We start from the raw sequence: 13,221 nt of genomic DNA on the forward strand, positions 1-13,221 counted from the left end.
ATTTTCATTCAGTACAAAGTGGTATCACTGCTGAGAAATTCTCTCATAATTTAAATAGCTTTCCCATCATTAGAAGATTAAGGATGGTACCACTTTATTTTATCAGTAATTTTCAACAACTCTGAAATATGCAATTTATTTTGTTTTCAACTGTCAGTTGTAATTTTAAAAAAGAAGTAAAGCCAACACCATCCCAATAATAATAGCACTAAGAAGTTTTCTTTTCTTCGAGAGGATGAAATGCATTAAGCCCAGTCTAAGCACAAAGATTCTAATCAGTTCTCAACAATTGTAGCTGTGTGTTTCAAATTACATTTCTAAAACATCTTATTGTCTTCTTCCTTTTTCGATTTAGACATCCCAAGTTGAATATTCCACTGAAGTTCCAAAAAAAACTCAGTTACCTAGGATGCCTTGTATCCTATGCCTTCTATCAGTTTAAATTTTACATTTACTTATTTTTTTAAAAAGATTTTATTTATTTATTTGACAGAGAGAGATCACAAGCAGATGGAGAGGCAGGCAGAGAGGGAGATAGAGGGAAGCATGCTCCCTGCTGAGCAGAGAGCCCAATGCCGGACTCTCGATCCCAGGACCCCGAGATCATGACCTGAGCTGAAGACAGCGGCTTAACCCATTGAGCCACCCAGGCGCCCTAAATTTTACATTTAAAGCAGCACATTAGTTTAGTACAGTGATCATTCTATAAAGGCAAAGCATGAAAATAATTTCATATTAGACATAAATTGGAATTTAAAAGTAGTATAATATATATAATTATATAATTATAATTTATTTATGGTATAGCTATGTTATATATATACATATGAAAGTACATTATATATAAATTATAACTATGATTATATATATTATAATATAGATGTTATATATATTTATCTTCAAGGTAAGAAGAAAGTATATATGCTTATTTTGAATATATAACTTCTAGCAAACTTTTGGTTTATAATGGACTTCCTAGTCTTTATAAATTCATCTGATATCCTACGGCTTATAACTGTCATATTTATTTATTTGGCTTTGGTTTTGGATTTGCTTCTTTTTAGTAGGAGAAGAATTTTTTCTTTTCAGAAGTATGTCTTATTAATATTTGTCTATCTGGTCCTTGTTTTTTATTTAATTTAAAGCCATTTTCTGATTATTTTCTAAGTTTAATAAAACATTTCTTTCCCCTTTTTTTTCCCTATTTGCACCCAAATGGACCTTTTTTTTGAAAGATGTATTGTCCAAATGTTATTTCTTATCATTCTCTACTGCTTTCAGGTCAGGATATAGCCTTCATACTTTACTACTGTTTTAACCTCTATGTTTCAGCATGAATAATATTTATGATAAAATATTGGGCCTCCCTGAACATATTACTGTAAGCCAGCAGGTTCTCCTGATTTATTGTTAGGGTATGATGGAGATAAGACTGTAGTTTAATTTCCTGATCCAAAGAAACTTCATATTTGTGATAGCATTTTTATTAACTTAATAAAGAATGACATGTGGTCAAGGTTGACTATTTTTCATAACATTTTTCATTACTGATATATTACTAGAGGATTTGCTCAAAATTAACTTGACTAGAGATGGCATTGAAATAAGTATTTTAAGCTTTTTGTTGTAATAAAATAATTACTCTAATTCAGGAGTATTAACTGAACTCTATTATCAGACATGCAAAAGTGGTAAATACTTTTCTTTACCTCTGAATAGTCAGGCATATTGTATGCCATAAATTAATACAGTTTAACAGTAAAAAAGTTGCTTTGCACTGACTTAATCAGATGTTGCATGTTTACCTCATATAAAAGTCTTCCATGGGTAATGGGATGGAAAAAGTATACCTTAAGAAACCTACGTATAAAAATGTTTATACTTGGGGCACCTGGGTGGCTCAGAGGGTTAAAACTTCTGCCTTCATCTCAGGTCATGGTCCCAGGGTCCTGGGATCAAGCCTCGCATCAGGCTCTCTGCTCCTCGGGGAGCCTGCTTTCTCCTCTCTCTCTCTGCCTGCCTCTCTGACTACTTGTGATCTCTGCCTGTCAAATCAATAAATAAAATCTTTAAAAAAATATTTATACTTGTGTGTATACATACACACAGACATAATTATATATATATATATATATATATATATATATATATATATAACATGCATATATATCATGCATTCTAATCATGTAGTTATACAAAGTTCTAATGAAAAATAACATAATTCCTAATCAACATGCACACCTGAATATTTGAGTAAAACGTGCAGCTTTAAGTTTTTCTTTCTTAGAAAATGAGATTTGGCAAAGACAAAGCAAAGCAGTAATGGCAGTTGAATTTATCATTGTCATGTCTGAATTCTCCCTCTTTGAACACTCAGAGATAAATTATTTTATTTTTTCTGTATCAATTCCAGAGTGACTTTAACCTGGTTTTAGCATCAAAAGAAAACTAATAATGGACCATGATAGATTTAGAAAACTATCAGAAAGCCAGTTGCCAGAGAATCTTTATACAATCAATCTTGTTTCCAATTATCTTTCCAAATCTTAATGATTATCTCTCTATAGATCAGATATCTCTCTCCATATATAAGGTTGACTCAACTCCAGAATTCAGAAGGCCATCCTTTTAACTATCTACTCAGACTCATTAGAATTAAAGTCTAAAATTTCCAGAAGAAAAAATTAATTTTTTTCAATTTGAATCGATGTCAAATCAATTAAATTCAAGACGACCCAGCTGTGTAAATTGGGAAAAAAAAAAAAAAAAGTCACTGAGGCTAATTCCATTCAGTGATAAGAACAGTTCACATTGAAGATGGAGTGTAAATGGGTCTGGGGAGACACAAAGAAATATGTTTATGATAGTTTGGTTGGTTAAATGAAAACCACTGTGTACAAATTATGAAGAAATAATTACATTAGTTTCATTATTTGTTTTTATTTTAAATTCACCACTTACAATTGTCCTTTCCTTAAGTCTTAGCTAGTTATTTTAAGTAAGACTCCGTGTGAATTATATTAGCACCTAGTATAATTCATTTTAAAGAACAGATAATGCTATGTGTCCCTTTTACAAGTTCATTCAGCAGGCTAAGTCTGTAGACATACTTATTGTGTTTTTATGTAAATCTTAATAATATCTACAAAAATTTATTTTTTTTATTTAAATCAGCTTCTTATTTTCAGGTATTTTTGGCTGAATACACAGGACCTCTGCTGATATATCTCCTCTTTTATTTGAGGATCCCATACATATATGACATGAAGGAGAGCTCCGGAAGATTACGCCATCCAGTGGTACAGTACGTAATATATGTAGTACCTCTAGATAAATTAATACACAGATAAAATTTTAAAGTTTGTTTATAAACCAAATTAAAGTGGGTTACATTTAAGAAAATATATTTTAAGTAACTTTAAATAATGTATACACATGAGCTTGCAAATTTATAAACAAGGAGCAAGTAAGTATACCTTAAAGCATAGATAATGTTAGTTCATAATGATCACAGTGAAAGAAATCTGGATATTTAAAGTTATAAAGTTGTGAGGTCATATATAAAGGGCTTAAGATATAAAACTAAATAAAATAATAAAATATGTACTTTTCATGGGCAACATTTATAGGAAAGAAACAATAACCTAAAAAACAGGAAAAAACAGAAGGGTTTTATAAGTTACCTTTAGTAACAAAATTCAAAATAAATTTTACTTTAAAGTAAAAAGTAAAAGTAAAGTACAGAAAAAGGTGAGGGTGATTATCCAAGCAGAATATATAACATACTGTGAGAATAATCTCTCTGTGTCTCTCTCTCTCCCTCCACCTACCAATTGAAAAGTAAGAGAATAATTATAATTATATATAATTATATATAATATAATTATAATTATTATAACACCACTGAGATGTGGTGTTAGCAATTTGTTAAAAACATAAAAAAGAACCTTATTTAATGACTAAACTCTAAATAAATTAAGAAACAAAATTTAGGTCATAAGCATACTAAAAGAGAGTGATACGACTCCTAACTTTCTCACATCATAAAGAGCTTTCCTTTACACTTAATTTCTGTACCACAGCTGCACTTTCTTGTCTCCGATACCTACCATGTTCCCTTTCACGCATTGACATTGACACACATTATCCCTCCTCCTTCATCCCAGTAACCTCTTTCTTATCTCTTACCTAAGCTTGAAATAGAAGTTCAGTATTTCTTACTCATGATAGCTATTCCTATTCTTCCCAATGCAAGTATGCCACTGAAATGTTCTTCCTTTCTACAATGTATTACTTTAAAATTATATGTTCACATAATCACTTGTTTGTGTATTTCCCTCTATAAAGTCCTAAAATGGATGTACTTTGGTGTCCATTTTATTTTCACTGCTTAACATTACCTGATTTACAGGAAACACTCAATAAGAATATTTTGAATGATTAGATAGATGAACCAATTGCAAATATATTTATTTCACATTGAGAAATTCTAGGTTATAAAAGAGAGGAACCTGACCTGGGTGGGAGTTCTGAGGTGGCTTTTCTAAGAAAGTGGCATTTGAATTATTTCTTTGTTTTCTGGAGCAATGAATCAGATTTTAAATAGGAAATTTCATGTGCACATGATTTATGGTACAAAGAAATTTGGTGCTTTGTAGGAGTAAAAAGAAATCTAGTATGGCAGAAGCGAAGAGAGGCAAGGGAAATTGTGTCTTAGGGATGATGGTCAAGTTGTGCAGGGCCTAGTGGAACATTACCAATTTTCTCTCTAGTGAAGGGAATAAGGGAATGACCAATTTGTTTAGAAAGTCTGGGGTGGAAAGTTCAATATAAAGACAATATAAAGACAATATAAATGTACTCATATTTTAGATCAACATATTACATCTACTAGATATATAACGCATCATAAAAAAAAAAAAACACTTATTTTCCTAGTGGCATTCTAAAGAAATTGACTGACAGTTGGTTACTATTCTTAAACACAAACACAGAATGTTTTATAACATCTCAGTGATAAAAATGTGCACTATGTTGTTCCAAAATAGCAAATATGTTAAGTTTGTAGGAAATCATTTCAGAGCAGATACACACAAACACACAAACTACTTGTGAAATTTAAGTGTCTAGCAGAGATCTATAAAATAATCACATGGTTTCTGAGGCAACCCAACTTTAAGATGAGTGACTACTATTTCTCAAAGTTAAGAAGATGAAATTTCAAATGCTGTGTCCATTTGCTCCACACTCTGTTAATTCTCCAAAATGGCTTTGAATCATTTCACAGAGTTCAAAAATATTTTTCTGCTAGCTTAGATCTATATGTGACTCAACTACCATAAAATTCTTTGGATTGCTTAGAAATTTTTGCACACTGGAACTAAGGCAGTATTACCTATATTACCTCCATCCCCATCAAGTAATGAAAAGGGGAAGAACCGTTTGGTGAAACAGATCCAGTTAAACTTGTTTGAACTTTATTCAATCAACAGTAGTTAAGATAGGGGACACATACTTGAAATTGTCAAGGTCTCTCTTGCCTTAGGGATCAAATGAACTGCTTGCACTGAGGTGAGACCACACCTCCCTAAGGACTTCTTAACTGCATCATCAGGGATGGAAGAGCAGTCCTAGAAACCTTTCCTATACATAGGACACACAGCTGGACCATCTGCCTTGACTGCAAGAAGATATGTCTATTTGGACACTTAAATCTCTGCTTAGGTCCTCCACATTATTAACCTCATACTTTCAAGCCATCCCTCTTCTCTCACACATCTTGATAAACCCCACAGTTCTCTGTGCTGCTTTCACAGAGTCCTTCCCAATTCCTGGAATTCTTCTACCTCTGCAATTCAAAGTCCGTTAATAGCAAAATCTCTTATGTCTTCAGCATTTTATTTGAACATTGTCTTCATATTCTTCCACAACAGAAACTTGGCATAGTTCTATAAAACTGAGACAGTGTTTTCTCTTTTCTTTTCTTTTCTTCTTTCTTTTCTTTTTCTTTTCTGTTCCTTTCTTTTTTCTTTTCTCTTCTTTTCAAGATTTTATTCATTTGAGAGAACCAATGAGCTGGGAGAGGAGGAGGGACCAGAGGAAAAAGGAGAAGCAGACTCCCCGTTGAGCAGGGAGCCCCCTGGGCTCAATCCCAGGACTCTGAGACCATGAACTGAGTGGAAGGCAATTGCTTAATCAACAGCCACCCAGTGACCCCGAGACTGTGTTTTCTTTCACAGTACTCTTATCTTGAAACATATGTGATAAGGGATGAGTTTGTTTGTTTGTTTTTAATTATAATTGGGAAAAAGAACTGGACTCAAACCTATTCATGGATATTCACCTAGTTTAGCACTGCACAGAGAAATAGTGGATATTTGAAGGGAAGTCAACCATAATTAAATGGAAATATTTGCAATGAAATCAAACATGGTGAGTTACCAACACTGTGCAAAGTAACATATCATATGGTTTCACTTATTTGTGGAGCATAAGAAATAACATGGAGGACATGGGGAGATAGGATAAGGGAGTTGGGGAAAATGGAGGGGGAGACAAACCATGAGAGTAACATGCATCCAAAGAGAAGATAGAGCTGTATGTACTATACCAGTATAACATCAGAAAAATAGGCTAACTAATTTAATCATAGCATGAACTAAAATTTCTCGTTTAGTCCTCTGCTAAAGAGCTGGACGTAACCTCACTTTATGCTTTCTTAGAAAGAAGAAAATTTTATCATTCAAGTATATATTCCTATGAAGAACAAAAAAGGTAGGAGAGATACTGATTCCCTTATGAATCCTTTGAACCTACAATTCTCAAACTTTCTCCTAAATCACAACCTTTCCTTTTACTTGTCTTCCTGTCTAGAAAGCTCTGTCCCTGGATATCCATACTTTGTTTTTGATTTCTCACAGAATTTGTCTATTATTTAGAGAAATACATACATAGAAAATGCCTCTCCCTTAATAGGTGCACACTTTTTTTTTTTTTTTTTTATGAATTAGTGAGTAGTAGTAAATTCACTGATGATTTAGGCAGGTTGGTTTATGTTTATCTATTCATTTTTCCAAAAGTCACTATTATTATTAACCAGAAATCATTATTTCATTCTGTTAAAATAAAATCCCATGAATATTCAATGTTTGTACATACAGTAAATGATATGCTGATTTTTCTGTTCAAGCTTTATTGATTTAAGTGTGCAATTTTTGATCCATATTGATTTTCTTGAATAGCAACAATACTTTTTGAAATTTTATATTTTATCAAAATCAATATGGATTTTAACAAAAATATATTTTAAGCATAAGCCATAAAATATACTTCTATAAATCATATCTGACATTTACTTTTAAAGCAATTTATAGATGACAACAAGAGCTTTTCAATTGGAAAGCAGAAACAAAAAGAAACACACAAAGAGACAACGAAAATACTACAATTTGTTAGGGAGGGAAAAAAACAAACATAAACTAAAGGAAACAAAAGCTCTACTGACTCCATAAATAAATAAATTCAAACCTTTCAATGTATGGTTCTTGCTAAAGGACAACCAGATGATAAAAAGTTATTCTGAATACTATAAAATGTCAAATGAATTCTAAGTAGATTTTGAATATTTTTAAAACTTGTGCATCTTTTTCTCTGGCATCAGTTTGTTCCCTGTATTTATAGGTCTGATTTTGCTTTTTTGTGTGTTTATTCATTTTATTTTTTAGACTCCACATGAATGAAATCATATGCTATTTGTCTTTCTCAATCTGACTTATTTCACTTAGCATAATACCCTGTAGGTCCATCCATGTTGTCTTCAATGGCAGAGGGGAGACGATTGAGGAATCAGGAAAAATGGGTAAAGGGGAATGGGAGATACAGGCTTCCAACTACGGAATATATACATCACAGGAGTGAAAGACACAGTATAAAGAATACAGTCAGTGATATTATAATAGCATGTGTGATGATAGATGACAGGTACAGTTGTGGGGATCATAGCATAATATAAAACTTCTTAAATCACCATGTTATACATATAAAATTAATGTAACATTGTACATCAGCTTTAGAGAAAAAAACCTTGTATATTTTCTGCTTCATTTATAAGGCATTTTGTTATGAGTACATTTATAATCATTATATATTGTTGGAGTAGGTGTGAGCATACAGATGATGACTGGTATAATAAAATATTTTGAGCATCATTAGAAGTAAATTTATAGAAACTATTGTGACAATACTGTTCTTGTGAAATAAATTTAGAAAATTTCTAGAATAAATGTATTAAAATAAGCATTCATGTTTTGATTATTAGAAACATTTCTTAATAAATATATAATATTTTAGTAAACTAACAAAAATTGTCTTGTGTCTAAGGCAAGCCAGACTTTTGGAAGGGAACTTACTATGTTCATGTTTTATTTTCTTTCTAGCTTGGCTTGCTTCTGTCATTGTATACACTATATCCGATATCTTTTGGAAACCTTATTTGTCCATAAAGTTTCTGCAGGACATACGCCTTTGAAAAATTTGATAAAGGTGAGATTGATATGTTTTATAATTTTAAGTATTATTGGGAAGTTTTGTGTATTGGGTCATCCATAAAATGGTACAATCATATTTATTTTCCTCATGCTTAGATTATTCTGTTCAACTGTGTCATCATATCTTAATCAGCTGCTCCTGAAATGCCACTTCCTGAGTGACCTGTTTCACTGGAGCAGTGTTCAACCAATAACTCTACATTAAAGATTTGCCATGTCTTTTTGTTACAAGCCATGCATGCTCAGGCACTCTTAATTTTGGAAATACTTAGCACTGAATTCAGATTCTTTACATGCTGCTTAAGGACGAGGGATGTCATACATGAACATTCCTATAAAAATACATCTGCGTGATAACATTGATGAAACAACACCGTGTATTTATGACAGCTGTCAGTGAGATGACAGTCTTTGTTCTTCCAAAAATGGTGAATTCAGGAGTTAATAACCATCCCATTAAATAGCTGTCAAGAAAATGGGAAGTTTTATGAAATATTGAAGTGGAAATATACATTGGATGACATGCTGCAATTCAATTTTCCAATTCTATTTCCAATTTGAAGTTTACTTTCCATAGGAAATATTTCCTTATTAAAAATTTCCTGTATTTTTTGGCAAATACCTGTTTCTTTCTATTGTTTTTCTATTGTTGTCATGGTAATAAAACAAAAAACTCTGAAATTCTTAGAAACCTCAAAAAAATCCTTTAGACTAGCTTCTATTCTGGCACAAGATATTAAAATTTATCATATCAGTACAAGATCAGTTTTATAGTCTAGGATTTTTGGAACTAGGATGTTTCCCTTTACAGTCTGTCAAGATATGTTTTACCAATGATTAAATAATTCATTATTTTATTCACTTACTGTTGGAAAATGAGTATTAGTATATTTTATGCAATACATTATATATTATTTTATTACTTCATCCATATTTATTGCTTTATAGTCAAAGACCATTGAAAAATATTTCTAAAATATATTGTTACATTTGCCTTATATCCTAAGTACCCATTTATATTAATAAAGGTTGAGCAAAGTAATCCCTTTCCTTAGTGATATCAAATAGGTACTTGTAAAATGCTACTTTATTGGGTGAGGAGTCATTTCTTATCTTGCTTAGAGCATACCATTTTTCATACCAAAAAAAAGAAAAGCTTCAGTGTGTCGTGTAGGTGTATGGGATGATTTCAAATGATATGATAGATTATATATGTTCGCTAACTTATATTATGTTTTATTTGTAGGGCTGTGCCTTTTATTGGGGATTTACTTCTTGGATTGCCTACTACATTAATCACCCACAGTACACACCACCGTGTATGTAGGATTTCTTTCTAATGAAACAATACTGATTTGACAACATCAGAACTCCCTTCTAAACTACACAGAAATGATGAACAACCTGGCATACTTAAAAAAAGAAGCAAATAATGAAAAAATATCAATTTTAAATAGGTTCCATATCACACTCCATTACATTTTTATGTAGACTTAAAAGACCAAATTTGACTGACATGCTTTGATTTATTTTTTCTCCGTAGGAACTCTCACAAAAATATGAATTGATTGTAAACCTCCTAAAATGACAGATAGCAAAAATGAAAGAATGAAGATTAAGAAGAAAAATTCCATATAATCACATAAACTCACCTATCAGGTTTTTAAAAATAGACAATAAATATGGAATTATTATATTAAATGTAATTCAATAAGAAAAAAATAGAAGCAATTTGTTTCTGTAACATAAAGTTTATAACTTTTGTAAATGTCTTGACCATTGACTCAGGTGAAGCACTTTGGGGGAAAGTACAATGCACCAAACCTAAATCCTCAGTCCCTAAACTTGGATAGCTGTTCTCATCACAGAATTCCATTTCTTTTATTTGCTGTGCACTTTTCTCTCTTCGGTTTTTACTGCAGCCCTCAAGGCACACACAGGGCTCTAGTGCTATAGGGTTGAGGTTTCACAGGTAACTGACAATTATTTTTTCTGGTCTGTTTCTGGTGTTTATGAAATTTGAAATGGAAATAAAGGGAGTAGTCAGGGTTTATTTTAGATTTGATAAAATAAGTTAAACCATCTTAATATCTGTGCTTGAAATACCAACAATAGAATCTGTACTAAGATCAGCAAATCTAGTCGAGCATGCTAAAAGTAAATCATTGTGATGTTCAAAACTTAAATTCTTCTAAATACTAACAACTATGAATACTGAAGGGGAAAATTACTTAATATCATACAGCTTCTAAAAATATTTTATCAGAGAGGTACCTACTAAATTTAGAATATTACAGACAGATATTTTTGCTCCATAGAATAAGAGGAGCCTCTGAAAAATACTACTACCTTCACATGTCTTTTTTTTATTTTATTTTATTTATTTATTTGTCAGAGAGAGAGAGAGGAGAGAGAGAGAATGAGCACAAGTAGGGGAGCAGCAGGCAGAGGGAGAAAGAGAAGCAGGATCCCCGCTGAACAAGGAGCCCAATGCGGGACTCAATGCTAAGACCCTGGGAGCAGGATTTGAACCAAAGGCAGATGCTTAACGGACTGAGCCACCCAGGCATCCCAGCATTCACATATGTGATGCAAAATAATAGAAGCTGATTGTTGTTAACATATGCAAAATATTTACTGAAAACTTAATGTTTGTCAATAGTTGTAAAATTTTCTATTTCTTTTATCATAAGAAATATTATTATGTAAGTGTTAATATTCTCTATTACGATTAGGAAAATGAGGACTTGAAAGTCTAATTTTATTTTTCTCAAGACTCTTAAATGCATAAAATGTAAACAGACCCCAAATTCTGTGAAAACATATGTAACATTACAATACTGATTCCAACTGGAAAGTGAAAAAAATACCATGTATAGTCCTGGTCTCAACAGATTTGACTGCATAAAATTAATAATATCTGTACATTTACACACCTTAACTTGAATAAAAACAATATATCATGAAATTCCACCACATATACCACTAAGGAAATCATTTTTCATACTTCTTGAAAATATTTTAAAGTAAATAAGAAACAAATTATCATAACTGAAAACTTCCCAATGGCAGGAATATTCCATTAACTGCTAACTGGCATGCATATGTTCAGAAAACTTAATACATAAATATTAGTATCAGCAGCAATCAAAGAAAAACAACCTTTTTTTTCTTGCAAAATGTAAAATATTATAAAAATTATAAAAAATATTACAGAAAGTTATGGGACACCTGGGTGGTTCAGTTGGTTGAGCCTCTGCCTTCTGCTCAGGTTGTGATCCCAGAGTCCTGGGATGTAGTCCAGCGCTGCTTCCTTGCTCAGCTGGGACCCCCCTTCTCTTTCTGCTAGCCCCTACCCCTGCTGTGCTCACTCTCTCTTCCTCCCTATCTCTGACAAATAAACAAATGAAATCTTTAAAAAAAATTACAGAAAGTTTTAATGATGGCTAAATTATTTTCTAGAAAATTTGTTTCAGATTACACTCTCTGTAACTTTGCTTTTTGGAAATAAAAAGCTAAAAATATTTAAAATTGTACTTTTTGTCCCTGTACTTGGTTTTATCACATCATTATTTGTTCTCATTTAAAAATGAAAACAAGGTATGTCTTTACTGTCCTGCTATGTGAAATGTTCTGAACTTCTAAACCAGAGTTCATCCTTGTACTTGAGAGCATTCCTTGATCTCCCTGATTAAATCATTCATTTTAGCTCTCACATTAAATCCTAGAGATCTTTCTTAGTAACACTTAACAGGGTTGCAAATTTTCCTGTGTTAACTTGTGATTATTATTTGCTTCCTTGTCAGACAGTAATTTTTATTAAGATAAGAGTTGCTTTTGGCTTAGTTTATAATTGATTTTATCACAAGCACACAGTATAGTGCCTGTCCTTTTCCTAATAAGTATTATTGAATGAATGAAGTCTAGTCTAGAAATAGGCACAAATAAAAAAATACAAGTATATATATATATGTATATATATATATACACACATATATATATATAATTTAGCTGGAGAAGAATGTTTAATTACATGGCAAATGTTACTTAGTTGTATGGCAAATATAATATTGAGGAATAAGTGATTATAAAAGTGTTCAACACTTTCGTGTACATAATAAATGTATATATTCCCAGGGGAAAATCTGAATTTTAACTGATTTACCATGGATAATGGGATTTTAATATTTTTATTTCCATTTACATTTTTATCTGCTTTCCAATTTTTTTCATTAATGTATTAATGTATTTTATTTCATAGTTAGATATAAACACTTTGTTAAAAAAAAACTTCCAATACTTCCACATATTTAAATATGTGCATATGCATATATATACATACATATATATTCTATATATGTATTTGTGTATATATCTCTATATCTATACATAGATACATATATAACATACATATAACATATATAACATATATCAATACATAGATACTTATATAACTTTTGACTAAATTATCCTTTAAGTTTCTAGCCCATGGAACTGGAACTTCCATAAAAGACTTATAAAGAAAGATGTTTGAAGCAGTATTACTTATCATATATAAAATTAAAGTAGCACTAATTATGCAGCCATTAGATAATATTTAATGTTTTTAAACTTAGCCACATTATACATTACAATGCAGATGTTGTCATAGCTTTTATCATTAAAGTTTAATAAT

General features: G+C 31.4%; 1 protein-coding gene across 2 annotated transcripts in view; it reads left to right on the forward strand.

The window, feature by feature from the left end:
• The window catches only part of TECRL (trans-2,3-enoyl-CoA reductase like), a 102,334-nt gene that overhangs the window by 68,279 nt on the left and 20,834 nt on the right, over window positions 1-13,221 (forward strand). For both annotated transcript variants that reach the window (XM_082728035.1, XM_082728034.1), the window contains exons 5-7: window positions 3,189-3,304; window positions 8,436-8,541; window positions 9,793-9,865. In XM_082728035.1, the coding sequence (XP_082584161.1) occupies window positions 3,189-3,304; window positions 8,436-8,541; window positions 9,793-9,865 (295 nt within the window). The remainder of the gene's footprint in view (window positions 1-3,188; window positions 3,305-8,435; window positions 8,542-9,792; window positions 9,866-13,221) is intronic.

The sequence above is a fragment of the Mustela nivalis genome, assembly GCF_964662115.1.
Source record: "Mustela nivalis genome assembly, chromosome: 4".
Classification (NCBI taxonomy): domain Eukaryota; kingdom Metazoa; phylum Chordata; class Mammalia; order Carnivora; family Mustelidae; genus Mustela; species Mustela nivalis.